Source organism: Dasypus novemcinctus, chromosome 21 (assembly GCF_030445035.2).
Source record: "Dasypus novemcinctus isolate mDasNov1 chromosome 21, mDasNov1.1.hap2, whole genome shotgun sequence".
Classification (NCBI taxonomy): domain Eukaryota; kingdom Metazoa; phylum Chordata; class Mammalia; order Cingulata; family Dasypodidae; genus Dasypus; species Dasypus novemcinctus.
The window spans coordinates 15555541-15579203 of record NC_080693.1 but is presented as its reverse complement, the minus strand read 5'-3'; the positions used below and the strand labels follow the sequence as shown (position 1 = coordinate 15579203).

General features: G+C 40.3%; 1 protein-coding gene across 2 annotated transcripts in view; it reads left to right on the top strand.

Annotated features, from left to right (window-relative positions):
* The window catches only part of ULK2 (unc-51 like autophagy activating kinase 2), an 88118-nt gene extending 66039 nt beyond the window's left edge, over window positions 1-22079 (top strand). The window contains exons 15-27 of one of the 2 annotated variants that reach the window (XM_004446501.5): window positions 944-1081; window positions 5437-5582; window positions 7909-7989; window positions 8884-9170; window positions 9541-9728; window positions 10147-10256; window positions 12991-13134; window positions 14500-14708; window positions 15172-15350; window positions 15792-15910; window positions 17085-17242; window positions 18814-18949; window positions 19743-22079. In XM_004446501.5, the coding sequence (XP_004446558.1) occupies window positions 944-1081; window positions 5437-5582; window positions 7909-7989; window positions 8884-9170; window positions 9541-9728; window positions 10147-10256; window positions 12991-13134; window positions 14500-14708; window positions 15172-15350; window positions 15792-15910; window positions 17085-17242; window positions 18814-18949; window positions 19743-19801 (1954 nt within the window). In that variant the 3' untranslated portion in view covers window positions 19802-22079. The remainder of the gene's footprint in view (window positions 1-943; window positions 1082-5436; window positions 5583-7908; window positions 7990-8883; window positions 9171-9540; window positions 9729-10146; window positions 10257-12990; window positions 13135-14499; window positions 14709-15171; window positions 15351-15791; window positions 15911-17084; window positions 17243-18813; window positions 18950-19742) is intronic. The other variant, XM_012523736.4, reaches the window with a different exon arrangement.
* Window positions 22080-23663: the final 1584 nt, after the last annotated feature.

Sequence of the window (23663 nt, the reverse complement as noted above, 5' to 3'; positions counted from 1 at the left end):
ACCTAGTAGTGTGATTGCCTGATCATACGGTAGTTTTATACTTAGATTCCTGAGTTCCGGAGGAACTGCCCAACTTCTTCCACAGTGGCTTCACCATTTTACATTCCCACCAGCAATCAATGAGTGTTCCTATTTCGCCACATCCTCCCCAAAACTTGTAATTTTCATTTTTTAAAAAAACAGCCATTCTAATGGGTGGGAAATGATATCTCATTGTGGTTTTGATTTACATTTCCCTAATAGCCAGTGGTATTGAGCATCTTTCCCTGTGTTTTTTAGCCATTTATATATCCTCTTTGGAGAAAGGTCTAAATAGTCTTTTGCCCATTTTTTAATTGGGTTGTTTGTCTTTTTATTGTTGAGTTGGAGAATTTCTTTATATATTCTGGATATTAAATCCTTATTGGATTTGTGGTTTCCATATATATTCCGTTGAGAGGGTTGTCTTTTTCACTTGCATGGCAAAGTCCTTCGATGCACAAAAGTTGTTAATTTTAAAGAGGTTCCGTTTATCTATTTTTTTTTCTTGTGTTGCTTGCACTTAGGATATAAAGTCTTAGGAAACGATTGCTTAACACAAGATCCCTGAAGATGCTTCCTACATTTTCTTTTAGAAGTTTTATAGTTCTGATTCTTATATTTATGTCTTTGATTCCATTTTGAGTTAATTTTTGTATATGGTATGATATAGGGGTTCTCTTCCATTCTTTTGTATATGGATATCCAGTTCTCCTAGCACCATTTGTTGAAGAAACTGTTCTTTCCCAATTAAGTGGAATTTGCATCAGCTTTTTGTATTTTTAACAAGATTATTTTTTATTCACATACAGAAGAGATCATTTGTCATCTTCTAGAATTTTCTCTAAATATCAACAATTGGTCACATGAAAGAAAAATGGTCTTACCAGTATTTCTTTCGTTTTTCAATAAATTATGATTGCAGGCAATGCCAGCCTACTATGTCACCTCACAGTGAGACAGCACCCATTCCAGTTCCTACTCAGATAAGGAACTATCAACGCATAGAGCAGAACCTTACATCTACTGCTAGCTCTGGCACAAATCTCCATGGTTCCCCAAGGTAAGCTAGTACCTTTTTTCTTTAAAAACTTTTTTCTTTAAAATTTTCGTTGTCGTTATTGAAAGGTCTATTATTTTCCAGGGCACATTTAGTCTCTTACGTCTGTATCTGTAAGACATTGTACAAAATTGAACAGTAAAAAATCTTTTGTAGTGGGTCTATTTAGATGATATTTAAGCTTGGCAAAATAATATATACATAATATACACAAATATATACAAATATGTATATATTTGTCCCCAAGTATAATTAGTTCTAAGAAGTAATGGGAAATCTGGTTAAAAATGAAATCCAACCACTTGTAGCAGATTATTTCTATGTATTTACTTCTTCTCCATTCTGAGACCCCAGTAAGATGGTAGCAAAGAAATTAAATTACAAAGGTTTAAGTCCACAAAGACAAATAAAATGAGAGTAGATGTTCAGTACGTGAGGGATTTTGGTAATTTCTGGAAAATAGTAATAAACTAGAACAGTAATAAAATGCTTTAGCAGAGCAGATATTAGTGTGCTTTCCTGGTGTTAGGAATTAGTGTTAGGAATCCTGACAGATGAGAACCACTGCCCCACAGTGCCCTCGGGCACTCAGAGAACCCCGGGTAGGTGGAGTTGAAGTGACACGTAGGCTAAAAAAAGAGAAAATCCAAAGCCCAAACTGGGAGGAAATAACAAGAATGCAAAGAACAGAAGACTTTTCATTTTTTTAAAAATTAGTGCTCTCAGAGATAGAGAAGATATTACATCCATAATGTAAGAACGAAATTGTATTAAAAATGATCACTCAGAAAATAGGAAAGACCCCTTGAGCATTAAAAATATTGCAGCTGAAATAAATTTTAAGAAAGGGTTAGAAGACAATGTTGAGGAAGTATCTTAAAAAGATGATTAAAAGAACCAAAATGGAAGGTATGAATAAAAAATATTCTTCAAAGATTAATTAATATAGGCATTTGAGAAACAGAGAACAGATAAAATTGAGGACGACATTTGCCAGGAAATAATCAGGACAATTTTTCCCAAAATTGGAGGATACAAGATTGTAAACTAAAATGCCTACCAAATGAACAGTTCAGTGAATGATGGGATATAAATTTGGAAAACTTCTGGAAAGGGAATTTCATCAATCCTATCAGAATTATAAATGGATATTCTGGTAATTTATGAAATGACATATACACAGTTGTTGCTTCTAACAGCTAAAGCTGATAAATAGGCCAAGTGCCCATCAGTAAGAGTCAGATTTATTATGGTCCATCTACAACAGTGGTACATTATGCATTTGCCAAAAAAGAGTAAGGTGCTGGGATAGAAAAGTTTCCAAGATATATTATAAGATTAAAAAAAGCGAAGTGATTTGCAGTGTATTAAACAGTGGTTCTCAAAGGGTGGTCTGCAGACCCCTGTCAAAGGATCCATGAGATCAAACTGTATAGTAATGCTTTTTTTCACTGTGCTGGCATGTGCAATGATCATGCAAAAGCAACCATGGGTAAAACTCATGACTTAGCATGAAATAAGGTAGTGGGACCACATTGTACCTTATTCTTTGTATTTTTCAGCACCACGCACTTGTAGTACAAAGAAATGTCCCGTAAAATTAAAAATACATAAACAGAGGAATTAAAATGCTATACAAAAAATCTGTTTAGCACAAAGGGAGGCCATAAAAGAAGAACCCAAAAAGACTTGAGATGTCTAGAAAACAAATAGCAAATCGCAGGCATAAATTTAGGCCTCTGCCCATGCGCAGTGCTGATGCGCGCAAGGAGAGCCCTGCCACGCAGGGGTGTCCCTGCGTAGGGGAGCCCCAGGCGCAAGGAGTGCGCCCCATAAGGAGAGCTGCCCAGCGCTAAAGAAAGTGCAGCCTGCCCAGGAATGGCGCCGCCCACACGGAGAGCTGACACAACAAGATGACGCAACAAAAAGAAACACAGATTCCCGTGCCACCGACAACAACAGAAGCAGACAAAGAAGAACATACAGCCAATAGTCTCAGAGCAGACAACTGCGGGGGGTGGGGTGGGGTGGGGGGGCGGAGAAATAAATAAAAAAAATTAAAAAAAAAACAAAATTTAGGCCTCTGGATACTTACAAAAGGCAGAGATTGTCACATTACATAAGAAAGCAATATCCAAAAATATACAGTTTAGATTTGAAGACGTTAATAGGTTGAAAGTGAGAGGAAGGAAAAGCTCTCTGGGTCAAGAAGCGATGACAGCTGTGCAGAAGGCCTCGGAATTAACCAGATTGGAACAGGAGGAAAGATCTCCAGAAAGAAAGGGGCCAAGAGAGACTCTGGTGTGATGGAGTCATATCAGAAATACCAGGTAATAACAAGTAGCGGAGGATAGGAGAGCTGTTGGAAACACTTGAGAAAAACTTTTAACACTTTTTTTCTGGCACTTACACAGTTTTAAATATACCCTTGGTACTATTTCTAATTTTATCGATTTGAAGCATTAACTGTTCCAATTTCTGTATGATAGAAGAAATTATGCCAGCCCCTGTCCCACTTCTTCCTCACAATGAAGTTATGCTCTCATATCAGTGAAATCTACAATCAATACTTATGTTGGATTTTGTATATGTTGTTAACAGCAAAACTAGGTATGATGAGTAGGGCTGGAGCAGAACAGGAAGTGCTTTGCAGAGAATGTTTGCTCTTTTTCATTACAGGTCATAGTCATTTTTATCTGAAGCCCATGGTGCCAGATAGGTTTCAGAAATGAGAATTAGTTAGATTTTAGAAAAGCATACTGAATATCATGTTATACTTCTAGTGGAGGCAAACATTAATTTTTCAGCAAATTGTTTGCACATTCAAACTAAATGGAATAATTAAAAAGACTATAATGGCCTTATATTAGTTCATGTCAGAATTTGCCCCCAAATGGATTCAGATATGGTTAGATTTTGTCACCAAAACATTTGATGAAAAGACCTTTGATTTTTAAAGATTTATTTGGATTTAGGATTGCAAGCAAGGAATTATGGATTTGTTTAATCTTTGTTGTGCTGTTTTGTTTTTAAACTGTGTGCATATGTTTCTTTGATAAAAAGTAACATTAGAAAAGGGAACATGAAAAAAATGAATACTGGGAAGTGGCTGTGGCTCAATCAGATGGGCTCCCGTCTACCATATGGGAGACCCTCAGTTCGTGTCCCAGGGCCTCCTTGTGAAGACAGGCTCGCCTGCACGCCGCGGAGTGCTACCTGGACTGTAGACGCCGCGGAGAGCCTATTCAACAAGGAGACGCAACAAAAGAGAAGGGAGACAGGCGAGAACACAGAGGAGCCTGTAGCGAATGGACGCAGAGAGCAGACAGCAAGCAAGCTGCAAGGAGGGGAGGGGAAATAAATAAATACAGACACAGAAGAATATGCAGCGAATGGACACAGAGCAGACAGCACACACACACACACACACACACAAAAGCTGAAAGGGGGGGAGATAAAAAAATTTTTTAAATACCACCTTTATGTACTTCTCTTATATGTGTCCATTAGAATAGTGCATTTTATAACTGAATATATGGTAAGTGTTCAGTATGTATATGTTGACTGATTCAAGATCTCTAAAAGAGGACAATTAGGTATTTCACTAGGAGAGAGTTTTAATTCTCATCCAGTATCGTACACTAATTAGTTGAATGTTGCAGGACATCAATTTAGTCTTGTAATATAATGCTGAAGAAATGGTCAGGCAAGTGTTTTCCTTAGAGAGTGAACATGCATAATTAAAAGAGTTCTTTTAGGCCTTTCTTTATCACGATTGCCAGGTATTAGAGTATTAGGTGTATTCTTTCCCTTAGGTTCTCTGAATTCTCTTATTCAGTGATTTCATGGATAAAGGAAGCTTTTCTTGACAATTATAATAAAGCTGTCGATTAAATATTATTCCAAAGATCCTTTTGAATCACCTTTTGAATAAGGGGTAGTGGAAATAGTAGGTAAATAAGTAAAAATCACATAGGGCAATTGATAATCTGTTGAGTAAATTAGTTTTTACTTAGAGGTCTCATCTTGTATTGGAGTGATTAGTTCAAAACAATGAAAAAAGATTACCTGCTTCATTTATTCCCCCAGTGTCTTATGTGGGAAAATGTGGGGAGCAGGGCCTGTGGGAATCCCCTATATATTCTCTATAGCATTTATGTAATCTCAGTATCTTTTAAAAAAGAAAAAAGAAGCGTGTATGCACTAAATTTAAGAAGAGACAATATTAGGAAACTTTATATTTTCCAGTCAGATGGGGAAAAATCAAGTTGATGTTGGAATTTGTTTTCTCCTGACCACCACTGAGGTTGGGGACCACTTCATATCTTAAATGATATATATTTCCTTTTTCTTTTCAGATCTGCAGTGGTACGAAGGTCCAACACCAGCCCTCTGGGTTTCCTCCGACTGGGATCCTGCTCCCCAGCTCCAGCAGACACAGCACAAACTGCTGGACGAAGGCTCTCTACGGGGTCTTCCAGGCCTTACTCTCCTTCCCCTTTGGGTAAGGAGGATTTAAAGCAGTTGTTGTCAACCTTTTTTCCGCCACAGCAAATATGACATGGCACTCTCCCTTTTAGAAACTGCAACTCGGTGGCAGTGCTTATCCACTGATTGGGAGCCGTGTGTCATCCCTCTAACTTCTGCCTATCCCTGCCTAGGTCCCTCTTGAGGATCACTGTTTAAATTTGTTAGGACCTCTTTTGGAAATATAATAAATGTCAGTGTGTTATTGTATATAGAAAACATCTCCTTGGATTTGGACTCTAAACTCAAAAGTCAGAAACCCTAGGTTTAATTTAAGTACATGAAATGCCTAGCCTATTCACATTTACGAAGATTAAAATAGAATACGATGTATAAATACAATGCTGGGTTATGTCCACCAGAGGCCTTCTAGCTTCAGGAGGAATAGGGTGGCAGCTCCGGTACAGACCTTCCCATTTTTCTGGAAACCACGCGTAGCAACAAGGAGAGTGCTAAAACCAACTGTGTACCCAGCCAACCCAAAGCAGACAACCACAATAATGCCCAAACAGGAAAAACATCACAAGGCACGTCTTCAGAGGGACTGAGAGGCCAAGAAAAGACTTGAGCTCCAGCATACATGTGAGAGGGCCAGAGCAACTGAGAGCACTCAGAGTGTGAGAGAAGCAGCACTGATGCTGGAGGAAGAGCAGAGAGGACCCTCATGGCAGCAGGTCTCAAAACTGCAAAAAGTGTTTACTTTCCACCCTGAGTCAGTACTGCTGGAGTAGTACTAAGAGGGAATGGGACGAAGTCTCAGAGGGTGGCAGAGAGAGGGGGAGAGAGAGAGGTTGAAAAGTGCCCAGAAACCCTATAAAAATTAATAAATGAAACAATAATGTTTTTTTAAAAGTTTAAATCTTTTTTTTAAAGATTTATTTTTTATTTATTCACCTTCCAGCCCCCCGCCCCAGTTGTCTGCTGTGTCCATTTGCTGTGTGTTCTTCTGTGTCTGCTTGTATTCTTGTCAGCAGCACCCAGAGTCTTTGTCTTGTTTTGTTGCGTCATCTTGCTGCGTCACCTCTCCTTGTGTGTAGCGCCACCCCTGGGCAGGCTGCACTTTCTTCCTGCTGGGTAGCTCTTCTTACAGGGTGCATTCCTTACGCTTGGAGCTCCCCCATGCGGGGGATACCCCTGCCTGGCAGGGCACTCCTTGCACGCATCAGCAGGGCACATGCCAGCTCCACACAGGTCAGGAGGCCTTGGGTTTGAACCTTGGACCTCCCATGTGGTAGGCAGATGCCCTATCCGTTGGGTCAAATCCGCTTCCCAAAAGTTTAAATCTAAAACTACCTGATATAATACTTTGAAGCTGTTTTTAGCTGAAAAGTCTTCTTCAAACAAAGTCTTGGCCTTCCCTACCCCTGTAGCAACCTCTGAGTCATTCCAAGGTCTCCAGAAACAAGGTATAAACATTATCCTTGCACTCAAGAAAAAGAGCCTCCTTGAGGATCTCATCTCTGGCTGTCTGCCTTGAAACTGGTTCGATGCCTATTCTCTTGACAGACATACTGCATCTCTTGTCAACTTAAACTCCCTGAAGTGTGCCAGCTTGTTCTCTGTTAGTCTGGGTTCTTGAAGTGGTAGATACAAAGGTGATGTGAGATGTGCAAGAGATATATTGGGGGAAACACCTGTGAGCTTAGCATAAAGGGGAGGGGAAAAGAGCATGCAGGGAGACCCTTGACCCTAATGCAGGTAGGCACATGGGAATGGAAAAATTGGGCAGGAAGAATCTCAGGCTGGAGATTCTAAGAAAGTTTTGTCCAATCTGAGGGGTGTCCCCAAGCACTGAGCTGTCACTTAGACGAATTCCCCTGTCCTTCTGGTGGGCCTGGCTTAGTGACCTTGCCACTCTTGGTCATTGGCTAGCAGCAGCCCCAGGGAATGTGTGTCCTTGGCCTAAGTGGGGTGGATCCAGAGGCCCAGCAGCAGAGCTGTCAGTCATTTGTGCCCCCCTGCTGCAGGTTCCTTTGAAGAAGATCTTAGTCTTTCCAAAGCTACCACAAGCCCCAAGCACTCTACCACTTTTTGTGCAACTTCTTTGCCTCAGTACACACCTCAGCTGTAATTGTTTGTTTGCATGGCTTTCTTTTCCTAATCTTGTTTCAAGACAGATTTTAGGGGTTGTTTTTTATCTTAATGTACCCAATGCACCTGGCCCATTTTGGGTTGAACTAAATTTTTGCTAATTAAAAGTGTTTTAACTATAATGTACTGTATAATTTGTGCAAGTGTCACCTCTTTCTGTGCATTAATGGTTTTCAGTCATTTCGTCTTTCCCTCTGTCTCTCTCTTCACAGTGGGTGCCGTTCCTGAGCAGTTTGCGCAGTGCTGCTGTGGGCGTCCTCAGGGCCATGAATCCAGGAGTGGGAACTCCTCAGGTGGGAGAGCGGGTTTGGTCTAATAATAATATTCTGTTTTAAATGAATTTGAGTTATATTTTTCTAGTCTCGTCAAAAGAATAGAGTTGATATGAAATAGTTCCTCTATCCTGTTTACAATCTAGGCCTAAAACATTTTAACATATCATATAGCTAAATAATTGGGTATAAGATTCCTTTATGAAAATAAGTCTTAGGAATTTAAATAAGCTAAGTTTTGTTCATTGTCACTCTGATCATGAAAAACAACCTAGAAAATGAGTTTTCATTATTTTGATTAATATTGTTCTAAGTAAGAGCTACATAGAACCTAGAATGGCAGAGCTATCAGATTTTAAAAATATTGATATGTATTTGGTTTATTTTCTAGTATAAATATGTTTGAAAAGAAAAAGATATATGTAAATCACACTTTGAGAAACCAGATTTTATTGTATGTACATTTGAGAAGTTGGCCACTTAAAATAATTCTGTATTATTTAGTTGCTGTGTGAGCAAAGAGAGTAATCACACTGATCTACCCAAACATGTCTTCTTGTAAAGAGTAGAAATTATCCTATTCAATGTTGACTTTCATTGTTTTCTTGAACTTTAACCATTAACAATAGTGCTCTTTGGTGCTAATCAGACCTTGCATTAATCTGAGTTATTTGCCAGCTGCTGATAAAAACTGTGGGTATTCCTATCATGAAATCTGACCTTCTGAATATACCAAGATGATATACTTGTCATTGTTTTAAAGAAGCCAGAAAATAGTCTCTTCCAAATAAACAACTTTTAGACTATCCCATGATAAACAGGGCCTTCATCAGAGTTCACATTTTACCAATTCTTGTTAATTCTTATGTTTTAGCCCTTCCCTTCAGGCTAATATTACATTCATTTTCTTGGTAGGTTCTCCAGTGCCACAGGCTCACTCGCCACAGTCTCTCTTATTGGGTGCTAGACTGCAGAGCGCCCCTACCCTCACCGACATCTACCAGAACAAGCAGAAGCTCAGAAAGCAGCACTCTGACCCCGTGTGCCCCTCCCAGGTGGGGGCTGGGTATAGCTACTCCCCTCAGCCCAGTCGGCCGGGCAGCCTGGGAACCTCTCCCACCAAACACATGGGATCCTCTCCTCGGAGTTCTGACTGGTTCTTTAAAACTCCTCTGCCAACCATCATTGGCTCTCCAACTAAGGTGTGTTCAGGTCGTGAACTAGGATGGTACTTGATGGGAAGGATTTATGAGGAGTAGAGGTACACTTTAATGTGCCAGGTAGAGTGTAAGTACTTCATTTGCTGAGTGCTTTCTCTAAATGATCCCATTTAATCCTCAAAATAGCACCCTGATGGTAGGTACTACTATTGTCCCTGTTGAATGGAAAAGGAAATTGAGGTTTAGAGAACTGGAAAAACTGCCTGGGTCACAGAGGTTGTAAGTGGCAAAGCCAGTGTTGGAATCCAGGTTGGACTGACCTGAGTCTATTCTCCGGCCTTCTGGGCTGTGCAGCCTGACAATCCTGAACATCTCATGCACGGTATTAACCATTTTACATACGTTTTCTTAGGCCACAGCTCCTTTCAAAATCCCTAAAACGCAAGCGTCTTCCAACCTGCTGGCCTTGGTTCCCCGTCAGGGGCCAGCTGAAGGGCTGCCTAAGGACGGCAGTGACCCGCGGGAATGCTGCCATTGTCTCCTAGCGCAAGGCAGCGAGCGGCAGCGACCTGAGCAGCACGGCAAGGCCGCCTTCGGCAGGTCAGGCACCCTTTCCTTTCTAGCCTTATACAAGAAACTGTAGTAGTAGTGTGTATATTTCTGTTTAAAAAAGCCAACTGAATTGAATTAGTTTAGTAACTGGTTTATGGCATATGGTTTATGATGTGAATTGTATACATTGAGAATCTCTGAAAATTACAGATACTTCCTCTAACTTCCTCTAACTATGTAAATACAGCTCTCTTCCTGGGCTTCTTGAATACTCTTTCTGCTTTTTGTTTATTTTGGTTACTGAAGTTTATCTCCACCCTGAATTGTTTATTTTTGTCTCCTTGTTTTCTGTCTTCCCATTGACCCTTCATGGCTTGGCTTAAATCAACCTTAATGTTTAAATGTTTGGGTTTTGTTTAAAGTGTACTTTTCCATTCTTAATATCAGTTTTTGTTGTTTGTTTTAGATCTGTCAGTACTGGGAAATTATCAGATCCACAAGTAAAGGCATCCTTAGGTGGTCAGCTACATCAGGGTAGCACAGACAGTTTAAATACAGAACGACCAATGGACATAGGTAAGAAAAATCCTGGTTTCTTTTTCTTTTTTCTCCTAGGAGGTACTAGGGATTGAACCTGGACCTCATTCATGGGAAGCAGGTACTCAGCAATTGAACTACACTATTCCTCCTGGTTTCCTTTTTTTTTTTTTTTAAGATTTATTTTATTTATTTTTTTCCCCCTACCCCCTTGTTGTTTGCACTTGCTGCATCTGTTCGTCTTCCTTGTTTCTTAGGAGGCACCAGAAACTGAACCCAGAATCTCCAGTGTGGGAGGAAGGTGCTTAATTGCTTGAGCCACCTCCATTCCCTGCATTGTCGTCTCTCATGTTTTTGCTCCTGTGTCTCTAGTTGAGTCATCCTGTTGCATCATTTCACTGTACTGGCACATTGTGTCAGCTTGCCATCCCACCCGTCCTGGAGGCACTGGAAACCTCTCTTCCCTGCTTTGTTGTGTCTCTCCTTGTTTTTCTTCTTGTGTCTCTTATTGCATCATCTTATTGTGTCAGGTTACTGCCACTGCCGTTGTGCCAGTTTGCTGTCTTTAGGAGGCACCAGGACCGAACCAGATCTCCCATGTTGTAGGTGGCAGCTCAGATTGCTTAAGCCACATCTGCTTCACTATGGTTTCTTTTTAAGCCATTAATTTGTTAGCATATACCTTAGTTTCCTGTTGCTATTGTAACAAATGACCGCAAGCTTGGTGGCCTAAAACAACATACAATCTTTTTTTTTTTTTTTTAAGATTTATTTATTTATTTAATTTCCCCCCCTCCCCTGGTTGTCTGTTCTTGGTGTCTATTTGCTGCGTCTTGTTTCTTTGTCCGCTTCTGTTGTCGTCAGTGGCACGGGAAGTGTGGGTGGCGCCATTCCTAGGCAGGCTGCTCTTTCTTTTCACGCTGGGCGGCTTTCCTCACGGGCGCACTCCTTGGGCGTGGGGCTCTCACGCGGGGGACACCCTTGCATGGCACGGCACTCCTTGCGCGCATCAGCACTGTGCATGGCGCGCTCCACATGGGTCAAGGAGGCCCGGGGTTTGAACCGGGGACCTCCCATGTGGTAGACGGACGCCCTAACCACTGGGCCAAAGTCCGGTTCCCATACAATCTTATCTTATAGTTCTGGAGGTCAGAAGTCTGAAATGGGTCTCACTGAGCTACAGTCAGGGGGCTAGCAGGGTTGTGATCCTTTTGGAGGCTGGAGAGGAGGATCTTGTTTCCTTGCCTTTTCTATCTTTTAGAGGCCACCTGCATTCCTTGGCTCAGGTCCTTCCTTCATCTTCAAGCCAGCAATGTCCAGGCTAGGTCCTGACCTACTTCTCTCCCCCACATTTAAAGGACCCTTGTGCTTACTTTGGGTCTACCTAGATAATCCTGGATAATCTCCTTATTTGAAGGGCAGCTGTTTAGCAACTTTAATCCCCCCCCTTACCATGTAATGTAATATTCACAGGTTCCAGGGATTAGGATATCCTTTGGGCGGTGGGGGGGTGGGACTCTTCTGTCCACTGTTTCTGTTGACTGCTCACAAGCCTGTCAACCCAGTTTTCCTTACCCTGTCTTTCATCCCCTTCTCAGTAGCCCATTAAAACCTTCGAGACCCATACCTGTTTCCTATGGTGATGTTCAATATCCTGATGATTTTCCAGAGAGTAGCCATGACTTAGAAGGAATACTGACCAAGATGATCATTAGTAGCATAATACTGGCCAAAGCTAGCCCAGACACGTGTGCACTTCTTAGGCTTTCTTGTCAGCAAGTGGAGCCTGCAGAGAGCCATAGGCCACTCACTTCTAGATTACTGGGACTCCTTGTCAAAAGTAAAGGCAAAAATGTGGCAGGTTCCAGGCCCTTCACAGATTTGCTTAATCAAATCTCTCTTCTTCTAAGTTTATGATTTCTGTTGTTGACTCCTGCCTCCATTCTTTGGTCTCAGAAATGTAATGTTTTTCAGATACTTGAGTGTTGAAAAAATAAAGCTTTAGACAACTATTTTTTTAAAATTCCGCTTGCACTGGCAGATGTGGGTATCTTTCACCTACTCTTCCATATAGTCTGTGCTGAGCCCCTACACCCCCACCATTTGATACCTGGCCTACCTTCCTTCCTTCTTGATAGATATTAAGGTACAGTTCTAAGACACATGTACTTTGTCTCAACTTTATGTATCTTCCTAAAGCAGTATTGCAGTGAAGACTCCTGGCCTCCAGTCAGCTTTACCTCACCTTTTTATTTCCAGTTCTCCACCCACTATGGCTCCCTTATCTGTTTGCTCATTGTTTTTGCTCTTTGTGCTTGTCTGCTCATTGTCTTGCTCATTTTTTATTTTGCTTATTGTCTGCTTGTTGTTTGTACTTGTCTGCTCATTGTTTTTGCTTGTTGTTTGTCTTCTTCAGGAGGCACTGGGAACCCAGGACCTCCCATGTGGGAGGTGAGCACTCAACCTTTGAAGCCACATCTGCTCTCTTATTCCCAGTTCTTGTTTCCTGATATTTCAAATTCTCTTCAGCAGGTCTGATTTACAGTCCATGTATTTTAGAAACAGGCAGAAGTAACTCTATGAGTACTAGAATTTAGTGTGAAGAAAATTCACAGCTGGGAAGAGATAACTGTATTGAATTTTGTGGTCTTAAAAGTTATAAAAGCTTTCTGTGTAAAATAGCTAATATAAAAGTAAAAGACTCTCTGTAATCACAATCCCACAGAGATACATGTTCCAGATAATGTAGCATTCTGTAAATTTGTTATTGTAGCTCCTGCAGGAGCCTGTGGTGTGGTGCTGGCACCTCCTGCTGGAACAAGCTCTCGGGCCGCCCTGTTCACGGTAGGGTCCCCTCCACACAGTGCCACGGCCCCCGCCTGTACCCACATGGTCCTTCGAACGAGACCAACTTCAGGTGAGGAATGTTTCTAATCACAGTCTTTGCTCGCATTTGCGGTATAGTGTTTAATTAGACAAGTCACCTAGCCTCTGTGGGCTTCTCTATACCGGCGAAATGGAGATAACCATTTTCTCTACTTTAAAGGGTTATACAGAGTAAATGAGGCAACAGGGGGAAATTTTGGAAAGTAAAAGTGTTAGTATAATATGTAACATAGTATTACAGTATTAAAATATAAATTTGATTTCTCCTTCATGAAGTAGCTATGCACATATGGTACGTCTAAACTTATATTGAAGTCTTAGTATAGTGGATTAAATAAATAGTCTTGAAAATGATAAGGTTTTGTTTTTTGTTTTAGAAACTTAAGTTTTATGTTTTTTTTTTTCTTTTGGTACTTTTTAATATTTCTCTTGATCATATACACATTAGACAGGTTAATAGAGTTATTTTATCATTTATATTATAAGGAAATTATTAATACTGAAAAGTAACTGGAAAGTATTTATTGAATTTGAAATCAGTTGTCATTTCACATCATCTCATATATTGTACCTTATGTCCTTAAGTTTTGTTAAATCTATCAAGATATCAGTAGATTAATAAGCAAAGATTATAACGGATAACAGGAGAGGAAATAGAGCTAATAATCTCATTTTTAAGACTAAAAATCTCAATAAGAAAATACTATTTTAAATAAGAAAATACAAATTTAAGGAAGTGTAACATTTTATATCTAGTAACTAAGTCAACTTCAAAAAGGTTTAACAACCAGTTTATTGATTGTAGTGGGATTCTGTGTGCTTACTTGCTACTGCTTTAGAAAGTGTGTGGCAATTCCTAGAAATAGCTGTAAAAATGTTTGATAGTTGACCAGTGGTAATCCTTTTCATGTTTATAATACCACTTCAGAGTATTTCTCCCAAAGAAATCATTCAAAAGAAGTTAAAAACTGTGTGCATTTCATTACAGTGTTATTTATAATATGAAAAAAATCAGAAATCATATCAGTGTCCCCAGTGGAGGAATGGCTAAGGAAATTATGTATATAAATTTAATGAACCTCTGTGCCTCCATTGAACTTTTATTTTATAATTAGGAAGACTATGGAAAAGCATGGAGAAATGAGTATGACATAAATTTGTTTAAAACAGAACATTAAAAAGCTAGCTATGATGACTATAAAATATACATACAAAGTAAAAGTCAACACAGAAAAATAAAAACTATTGATATGCTCAAATAGGGAATCAGTAACTTTTAACATTTCCTTTATTATTTCAATTGTTTTTTTTCAATCATTATCAATAAGAGTGGAGCAAAGGCCCTAACTTTGAGAACTAATGGTAGCTACCCCATGTGTCCTGTGTTTCCTTGCAGTGGGATCCAGCAGCCCTGGAGGCTCCCTCTGCTCTGCCAGCAGCCGCGTCTGTGTGGGCTCCCCGCCCGGGCTGTGCTTGGGGTCGTCCCCTCCGGGAGCAGAGGCAGCCCCCAGCCTGAGATACATGCCTTATGGTGCCTCACCCCCCAGCTTAGAGGGGTTCATCACCTTCGAAGCCCCTGACCTGCCTGAGGAGACCCTGATGGAGGTAGAGAAAGTTAGAGCTTTGGTATTAGGAATCACCGTGACCCATCAGAAATGAAAATATAAAGCATCTCTGAATTTACAAGCAATCAGTAGAATTCAGTAATCTGTCAAAGAAGCATGGTTTAATGTGCACAATATCCTTATAATCTAAAATTGCTGTCTATTTTGTTAGGTTTTGGTCTTGTAGCTACTGATTTGGTCATTTAGTCCCCCGTCACCCTCACCCCACAGAAGCACATTGAGCTCACATCTTTGAAACACACTTTGGTGGGTGCTCTGAAAAATACACACACACTCAGTGCACTCATGTACCTTTGTTTTTTGAAATTTAAAAATCTTAATCTCCTTTGATTATTCCATTGTTGATTAAGTGTAGAAAAACACTAGCAGTAGCCATGGTTTATATACAGAAATGAGTTTATACCTATTCTGAAAGTTTCTAAGAAAAACTGACTTTGCTGCAGCGAGAACACACAGACACCCTCCGCCACCTGAACGCAATGCTGATGTTCACGGAGTGTGTGCTGGACCTTACGGCCGTGCGGGCTGGGAACCCAGAGCTGTGCACATCTGCCATCTCATTGTACCAGATCCAGGAGAGCGCGGTTGTGGACCAGATCAGCCAGCTAAGCAAAGACTGGGGGTCGGTGCCGCTCTTGTCCTTAATTTCCAGATTCTTCATCTTTCTGTCAACTTGTGTCTGGGCTGTAGCTATTGTTATCACTGCCAGCCCAGTCTCCTTACTGACAGCTGCAGGGTATCTGAGTTACTTCTTCATTGTACTAGATTTATACGAGCCAAGACTTGGAGATGATGCAACCTGAGCATTGCCTTTTCCCTGTACATTAAACCATTAAAGACAGTTGATGATGAAGTAATTATAATCGATAAAAGTAATTGATTTTGATCTGAGGGTGTCTGTTGTATTCAGTGTACATATGCCTTCTCCCTTTGGGAGTTATTTGTGAATTTAAAATAATCAAGGAGGATGATCCCTCAAAGAGGATATTTAATGGTGACCTGAAATGTAGGAGAGCCAGGTTAATTCTTAGGCTGATGTCTGCTTGCTGTCTTCTTGGTGCAGGCGGGTAGAACAGCTGGTGTTATACATGAAAGCAGCACAGCTGCTCGCAGCTTCTCTGCATCTCTCCAAGGCCCAGATCAAATCCGGGAAACTGAGCCCATCCACGGCGGTGAAACAAGGTATGGGTGAGTGCAGCTGTGCTGGTGTGCACAGTGGCACTTGAGCTGCCCCAGTTCCCATTATGCTAAGAAAGTTTTTCATGAGGAATTGGTGTATTATTAACTATGCTTTTTTATTTTATTTTATTTTTTGCCCTTTTTATCTTTATTCTTTTTTTTTTTTGTTTTTTTTAGGTTTATTACTTCTTTCTCTCCCTCCCCGCCCCGTTGTCTGCTGTCCGTGTCTATTTGCTGTGTGTTCTGTGTCTGCTTGCATTCTCAGCAGCACTGGGAATTTGTGTCTCTTTTTGTTGTATCATCTTGCTGCATCAGCTTTCCGTGTACACCACCATTCCTGGGCAGGCAGGCTGTGCTTTTTTCATGTGGGGTGCACTCCTGGCACATGGGGCTCCCCTATGCCACGTAGGGGACATCCCTACGTGGCATGGCACTCTGTGCACAGCAGCACTGTGTGTGGGCCAGCTCACCACATGGGCCAGGAGGCCCTGGGTTTGAACCCTGGACCTCCCATATGACAGGCAGATGCTCTTATCAGTTGAGCCATGTCCGCTTCCCTAACTATTCTTTTTTTTAAAAGATTTATTTATTTAATTCCCCCCCTCCCCCCCCGGGTTGTCCGTTCTTGGTGTCTGTCTGCTGCGTCTTGTCTCCCCGTCCGCCTCTGCTGTCTTCAGCGGCACGGGAAGCGTGGGCGGCACCACTCCTGGGCAGGCTGCTCCCCCTTTTCGCGCTGGGCGGCTCTCCCCATGGGCGTACTCCTTGCGCGTGAGGCTCCCCCACGCAGGGGACACCCCCGCGTGGCACGGCACTCCTTGCGCGCATCAGCACTGCGCATGGGCCAGCTGCACACGGGTCAAGGAGGCCCGGGGTTTGAACCGCGGACCTCCCATGTGGTAGACGGACGCCCTAACCACTGGGCCAAAGTCCGTTTCCCCCTAACTATTCTTAATCAAAAGAGAGAAGAGATGCTGAGTTGGTGATTTGTGGTTTTTTTTTTTTTGCCATTAAATTGATACAGAGGAAAGTCAGAAGTGCTTTATTCTCAGTCTTCTCTTAACTGAAAGAAAGAATACCGGAAAGAATCTGATATCCATTTTTTCACTGTTCATTTCATTGTATCTTTATTTCTGGAGGAAAATGGAAATTAATTCCATTTCAACTTTTTTTTTTTCAGTTGTCAAAAATCTGAATGAACGATATAAATTCTGCATCTCCATGTGCAAGAAACTTACAGAAAAGTTGAATCGCTTCTTCTCTGACAAACAGAGATTTATTGATGAAATCAACAATGTCACTGCAGAGAAACTCATCTATAATTGTGCCGTAGAAATGGTAACCCTTTTTTAGGTTTAATATTGTATAGTGCTAGTTATCTTTAAAAATATATTTGAATTGAAAACCTATTTAACATCATCTATTCCTTTTTAAAAAACTCATCCGTACCACCCCCAAAGCCAACTGTTCTGAATTACCTCCTAAATGAGAAATTGGATGTAATGAACATTTAAGTAACACTTAAAAGTAAATTATTTAATGTAATTGATGTAATTTACACATCTGGTTACCAAATTTGGTAAAAATGGATTATTGCTCTTAAAAGTTCTTAATATGGGGCATGAGCTAATCTTTTTTATAGATTACATTCAAAAGCTTTGGTCCCAGATTCAATTCCTGGCTCTGGTAACTCAAAAATAAAATAAAACTTTGACTGTATCTGTTTCTGCATTTTTTACTATTTAAGAAATTTTAGGGGATCAGGTGTAGCTCTCTACATGTATGATGTCCTGGGTTCAATCCCTGATACCTACTAAAAAAGAAAAAAAAAAAAAGAAATCTTGGCTAAATAAAGCTATTAGAAAAAATTTATTGCTTTGTTAACCAAGCTGCAAAAATTCCTGTGCTTAGATACCACTTACTGCCCTTACTTAAGTACAGACACAAAGTAACATCTACTTTGCTGATTATCTGGTTATGCTGTTGGAAATAATTTTTTGGAAGTCATTAAAATAAACAGTCTTATGAAAATAACTTTGGAATATAAATGACAAGAATATGTTGCTCTTTACTATTGATATGAATAGTATGCGTTTTCTCAGTCTATATTAAGACTTTCATAAGATAGTTGTTTTTGTTTTTAGAATTTTGAGCCAGGGAAAATGTCTGCTCGTGAGGAATTATGATGCTTCTTTCTTTCGGATAACAAGAGCCATCTGTAACTTCAAAAAGTTTTTTATTCCTTTTCATGGTTCTTGACACTCTGTATCCATTCAAAAAAGACCACTTATTCACAACTAAGTTAGGATACTGGATTACTGAATGCTGTTGGAAATACCCCCCAACTCTTGTAACCCTGTGAATGTCACTACTGTCCCCCTTCTTGGAAAGGCCCTACCCTACCTTTCCCTACTTCTCACTCCTCCTTTATGACTTGGCCTCACCATCACCTATCAGGCTTTCTCTGAATGTCTCCTCTTCCCACAGTCTGGGTAAGATACACCTCTCATGCATTCTGTACCGCTGATATGTGATTTTAACATCATTTTGTTGTATTACTGTAACAAAATCTACTTTAATGAAATGTCAGGTTATCCTAGGGTTGAAAGTGTATGTATTTAGTTGAACTTTTAAGAAGGTTTCTAGTATAAGTGTTATGAGTTATGAATCTCTTCTCTAAGTGTAAGAAGTCTCTGTTTGAATGCTGAATGACTCTTATGCCAGAAAACTCCTTCTTTATATCTTTCATCCTGATGAATCTTTACGTTTTATATAGTTTGGTAGATTATGCCATTTCCTCAAAATGTGTGAATTCTAGGTAGATTTTATTTAAAGCTACTTTGCCCAAAAGTGTGGGTATGTCTTTTCCTGGAAAGGTTGAGAATCTTACTTTTGTTGACTTACTCCAGGTTCAGTCTGCTGCCCTGGATGAGATGTTTCAGCAGACTGAAGATATTGTATATCGCTATCATAAGGCAGCCCTTCTTTTGGAAGGCCTAACTAAGATTCTACAGGACCCTGCAGATATTGAAAATGTACATAAATGTAAGTTGACCTTTGAAGTTGTGTATTTATTGATTGCAGTTTACTTGTCTCCTATTCGTATAGTAGAAAGAGCTTGGAGTTTGGAATCATGAATTTGTATCTTGGCTTTCCAACCTAGAGCAAAATCACTTAACCTTTCTGTGGTCTCAGTTTCTTCTGCAAGAGAGGAATTCCCATGCCAAACCTTGCAGAGTTGTTGTGAGGAGTGGGGAAAATGCATGTCAAGTACTGTCTTTAAATTTCTACATGGCATTACCAAGTGTGTGGGTGGGTAGGTGTTTATTACTATTAAATGCAGCTATTGTAAGCCTCACGGGCTTAGTGACTGAAGATAGATCCCCTTTGTTCTGCAGATTTGATAGAGATGGCAGAGTGGAGACTGGCAGGATATCAGGATACTATGGCTCCTTATCAGATTGAAGCCCACTACTCTAGTTTTTGAGTATATGATCTACATTGTATGTACTGTATTTTGAATAGCCACAAAGGGGTGGCAATCTTAAAATTATAAGCAATTGTGAGCAAGCTATCTGTTAAAAATCTAAATGTTCTTTGTTTGACATGCTTATCTACATCTTAGCACTGTGCAGCACTAAGCTAGAAATCATACGTAGACTATTACTATGCAGAAAGCAGAAAAATTATTCAGTACTGTTGCTTTGGGGCAGATAGGGCAGAAATAAAGATGAAGGTATAGAGCTAGTAATTTTTAAGAAGTTTATTCTTCCATTTCCTGGCTTTGAAAATGTAAATGATTTTATCATGCATTTAATTTCTGTTATTTTGTTTCTAGATAAATCTAGTATTGAAAGAAGATTGTCGGCACTCTGCTACAGCCCCGGGACCATGTGAACAGTGGTTTGTCCTATTGCCTAGTCAGTGAGAATGTGAGATGATACATTTGGGATTACAGCATGGGTTCTCTTGCCATCCCCAGGAAACTATAGTTTCTTCACTGGTGACTACCAAAGAACAGCGGTGATTTCAAAAAGGAAAAACAATCCCAAAACTACATATTTGTAGGAAATCTGCCTTATCGGAGAAGTTGCCTCTTCCCTTTTTCTTTGTGGATACAGAATCAAGAGTATTCCACTTGGCTCTCAGTTTGAACGTGGTAAATAAATATACTTTAAAAAGTAGAATGATCAGTACAGTTATTCTTAACTTAAGAGTGAAGCAAAGTGAGTGGCTCTTCCCTCAGCTCACCAGAGTGTTGTGTGAAATTCCACACAGATGGGAATGTTGGGAATGAGTTTGCCTTTCTCCTAGACTCCTAGACAGTTCCTAAGATGAGAGTAAAAATCCACATCTCATCCAGGCAGTTTAATATCTGGGGTCATTTTGTTTAAATCGGAGTGTGCCTCCTAAAACAGCTCACCAAGAAATAGCTTAAGAAGAGGCGAAAGATGGCTCATGGAAGAAATTTTGAAATCTTCAGTTTGACCTAATGTGGATGCATTAATCCTCTAAAATATTTCATATTGCACTAATTTATTAAAACAACTGTGTATTGGATTTTGCAATTTAAAACTAAATGATGCACAATGGACTTGTTTAAAATATTTTACTTGATATATATATATAATACCCTTTCCAGAATTCAGATGTACTCTCTAGTGGACTTTTAAATGGTAAAAACTTGTATTCATGTGAACCTTTACATATATATATTTTTTAACTTCTTCATCTACAACTACAGATTCTGTCAATAATATTTTGAGTTGCTGATTGTTTGCTTTTGGTTACATTTTTAAATGTGCATGCAGAATGTGCATTGATGCCTATGACGTCTAGGTTTCTTAAAGGCTAGGTTTATTTGGGCAGTATTAGAACAAATATCATAAATTGAGAGACTCTCTCAAGAATTCCTATAGGGCCAAAACAGAGTTGGTGATCTAAATGCTTGTTAGTGATGTGGGTTTTCTCTTAGGAAAATGGGCAGCTCTCTCCAGCCTGAAGTGTTTTCATGTCAGTCCTGACAGTTCACCAAATAGCTAGTCATGGAGAATGCAGGCACTTAACATCCCTCCAGAAGTGATTCCAACATTGTATATTACTTTGTTTCTTTTACTTACCTGCTTGAATACTTGAATAAACCATCCTCCGCTTTTAATCCTTTTATTTGATTCCTTAGATGACTTAATGTGAACTCTGACAAATTGCACATGCGCTCTTTGGCATTAATCTAATTTTAGTGTTCTCATGAAAACCAACAAAGACAAACCAGTTTTTTTCCTTCACATTGTCAAAGTAATGTAATTTTTACCTTATTTATCTGTATGAAATTCAAGCAGTTAATTTGAACCTTTATTTATATGATATTTGTATTTTTAGGTCTTTAATACAGTGTTTCTACCTCTCATTTGTAACTGCATGCATTATTCTTGAAACTAGGTAAAGCTCACTGAATTGTTGTGTAATAGCTTTTTTTATTATTGTCTGTACAAATGTCTATTAAGGTAAAATAAAACCGACAAAGTGTCTCTAGGGTAGAACTGAATCCATGTAAAGTAGCCTGTCAGGCAGATGATTCCTTGGTGAGTTTGGAGCCCTGGTTCCAAATGCCCTTCGTCCTTCTGGACTTAAGGTGCTTGGTGGCCGTCAGGCAGGCTGAGCACAGAGTTGTCAGCGGCAATCCCTCTTGCTGCTTGGCCAGGGTTATCAGCACTGTTAAGAATGATGCTGCATTTTGTGCGATATTTTAGAGTTGACAGTGCAATTTCATCTATTATCTCAGTTAGCACCATTATCTCAGTTGCTCCTCAAGTGATATGTTTCTTCTCTCCCCTCATCTCCTTCCCCCCCCCCGCCCTTTTTTTTTTTTTTTTTTAAACACAAGGTGAAACAGGCTCAGAGAGGGTAAGTGTTTGGACTAAAGTCAGGCAGTCAGGGAAGTGGTCAGGCCGTCATTTTGTGACTTCCAGTTTCATTCTTCTTCCTCTCGTACAGATGGAATGTTTTGTGATAGATGGTATGTTTGAAACAGTTACGTCTGAAATGGTGGAGAATTGAACAACTGTAAATTCATGGCCAATGGTTCTGATCATACTTCTGTTATCGAGGCATATGGTTTTAAGAAATTTTTGCCTTGATTATAGCAATAATAAACAAATGCTTTATGTTTCCTTGAGTATTTTTTAAATTTCCTACCATATATTTCTTCACTGGAAATGAACCATTCCACATATTCATGGGTTGGAATATAGTTGATCTCTGTTCTTAAGCCATTACCTGGCAATTACTGAGCACATGAATGTTAAATAGACAACTAATCAGTGAATTTGCTAACTGGCTATTCATTCTATAAGGATTTGTTCTGATTTTATCCTATACTGGACTTTTAAGAGATGCGCTATACTTTGTTGTTTCCATTGTCCCAAGCGCCCTTCTCGTCATCAAGGGCAGTGACCCAAGCAAGAACTGTCCTGCCCTTGCTGGAATCATAGTGTAAGAACTGCGAGGGGAGCTTATTGGTAGGGCCAGTTTGCCTTAGGCTCCATAGGGTGTAATAAGGAAAACGTTGAGTTGGATGTAGTGAATGTGAGAGTGGAGTGGGTGCCCCAATTCCATACATCTTAAAATGTTTGACTCCCTGTTGCCGCCAGTCCACATGGGAGCAGGGTGTCTCCGGTGGCCATCCTTGACCTGCTTCAGTCCAGAGAAGTGTGGTGCCCCTCCCTCCAGCACACCTCTCTGCTGGACACAAATAGCAGCTTGGAATTGCTCCTCCCTTGGTACTTCTGGGAATATCAAGCTTAAAAATTCTGACACCCAATTTTGGTAAATTAGCATATCTCATAGAGCGGAGAGAAACAACATTTGAAAAGACCAATAAAATTACCTGTAAATCCTTTAGCTTAGATACCTAAAAAATCCTGGAGGTGAAATAAGGGGTTTGAGCACAGGTTTTGAAGGAAAGCGTCTTGCTTTTAATATATGCTCCCTGTTTGTTTCTGGAAGCAGTCTTCATTTCTTTCTGGAATAAAGCAAAGTTGATCATATTTCTCTTGCAGGATTGCCATTGACATACTTGACAGGGAGTTAGCTACTGCTCAGATGACTTCAAATAATTAAGCCATTGATTGGTGCATCTTAGAAATATTTTTGTCTACCTCTAGACTGCCAGGGGACAGTTTACCTCCCGTCCTGGGCCCTTTACCTGCACTCAAGGTGTTTGTCAGGTCCTGACTGGGTGTCTTACTTGCTTATCAAAGCCCTTGTAAGAATACTTTCTTTGGTGGAGGGGTCAAGCTGGTATTTTCCTTACCTGAGTCAGAGGAAACCACATCAGAAACCATTTACCCACCCTGAAAGTACTGCATGACAGGAAAACTGAAAATAAGTCCCCAAATCTCAGCATTTGTGGAAGAGGCCAAGCCAAATTGGTAAAGGATCGATGAAAATTCGGTGATCAAACTGTTCTAGAGAGGAGAGCAGAGCCTGTGAAGGAGACACAGCCACCTGGGCAGACACAGGCCCTGCCAGGCCACAGTGGTACGCTTGGCAAGGGACATTCATCGATCAGCCCTTCCCTTTTCATGGAAGCCCTCCTCTTAGCCTGGCTTTTAGTGTATCCAAGTGCCTCCTGGGAGTGGATCTGGGACGGTTGGAGGCTGTGGAGGTGACAGCGCTGGGTGTGAGGAGAGCCAGAGGCTAACTTCGTTGGTAGAGATACCCTAAAAAAGAGGTTGGGGAGGAAGGAGGCAGACTGGGC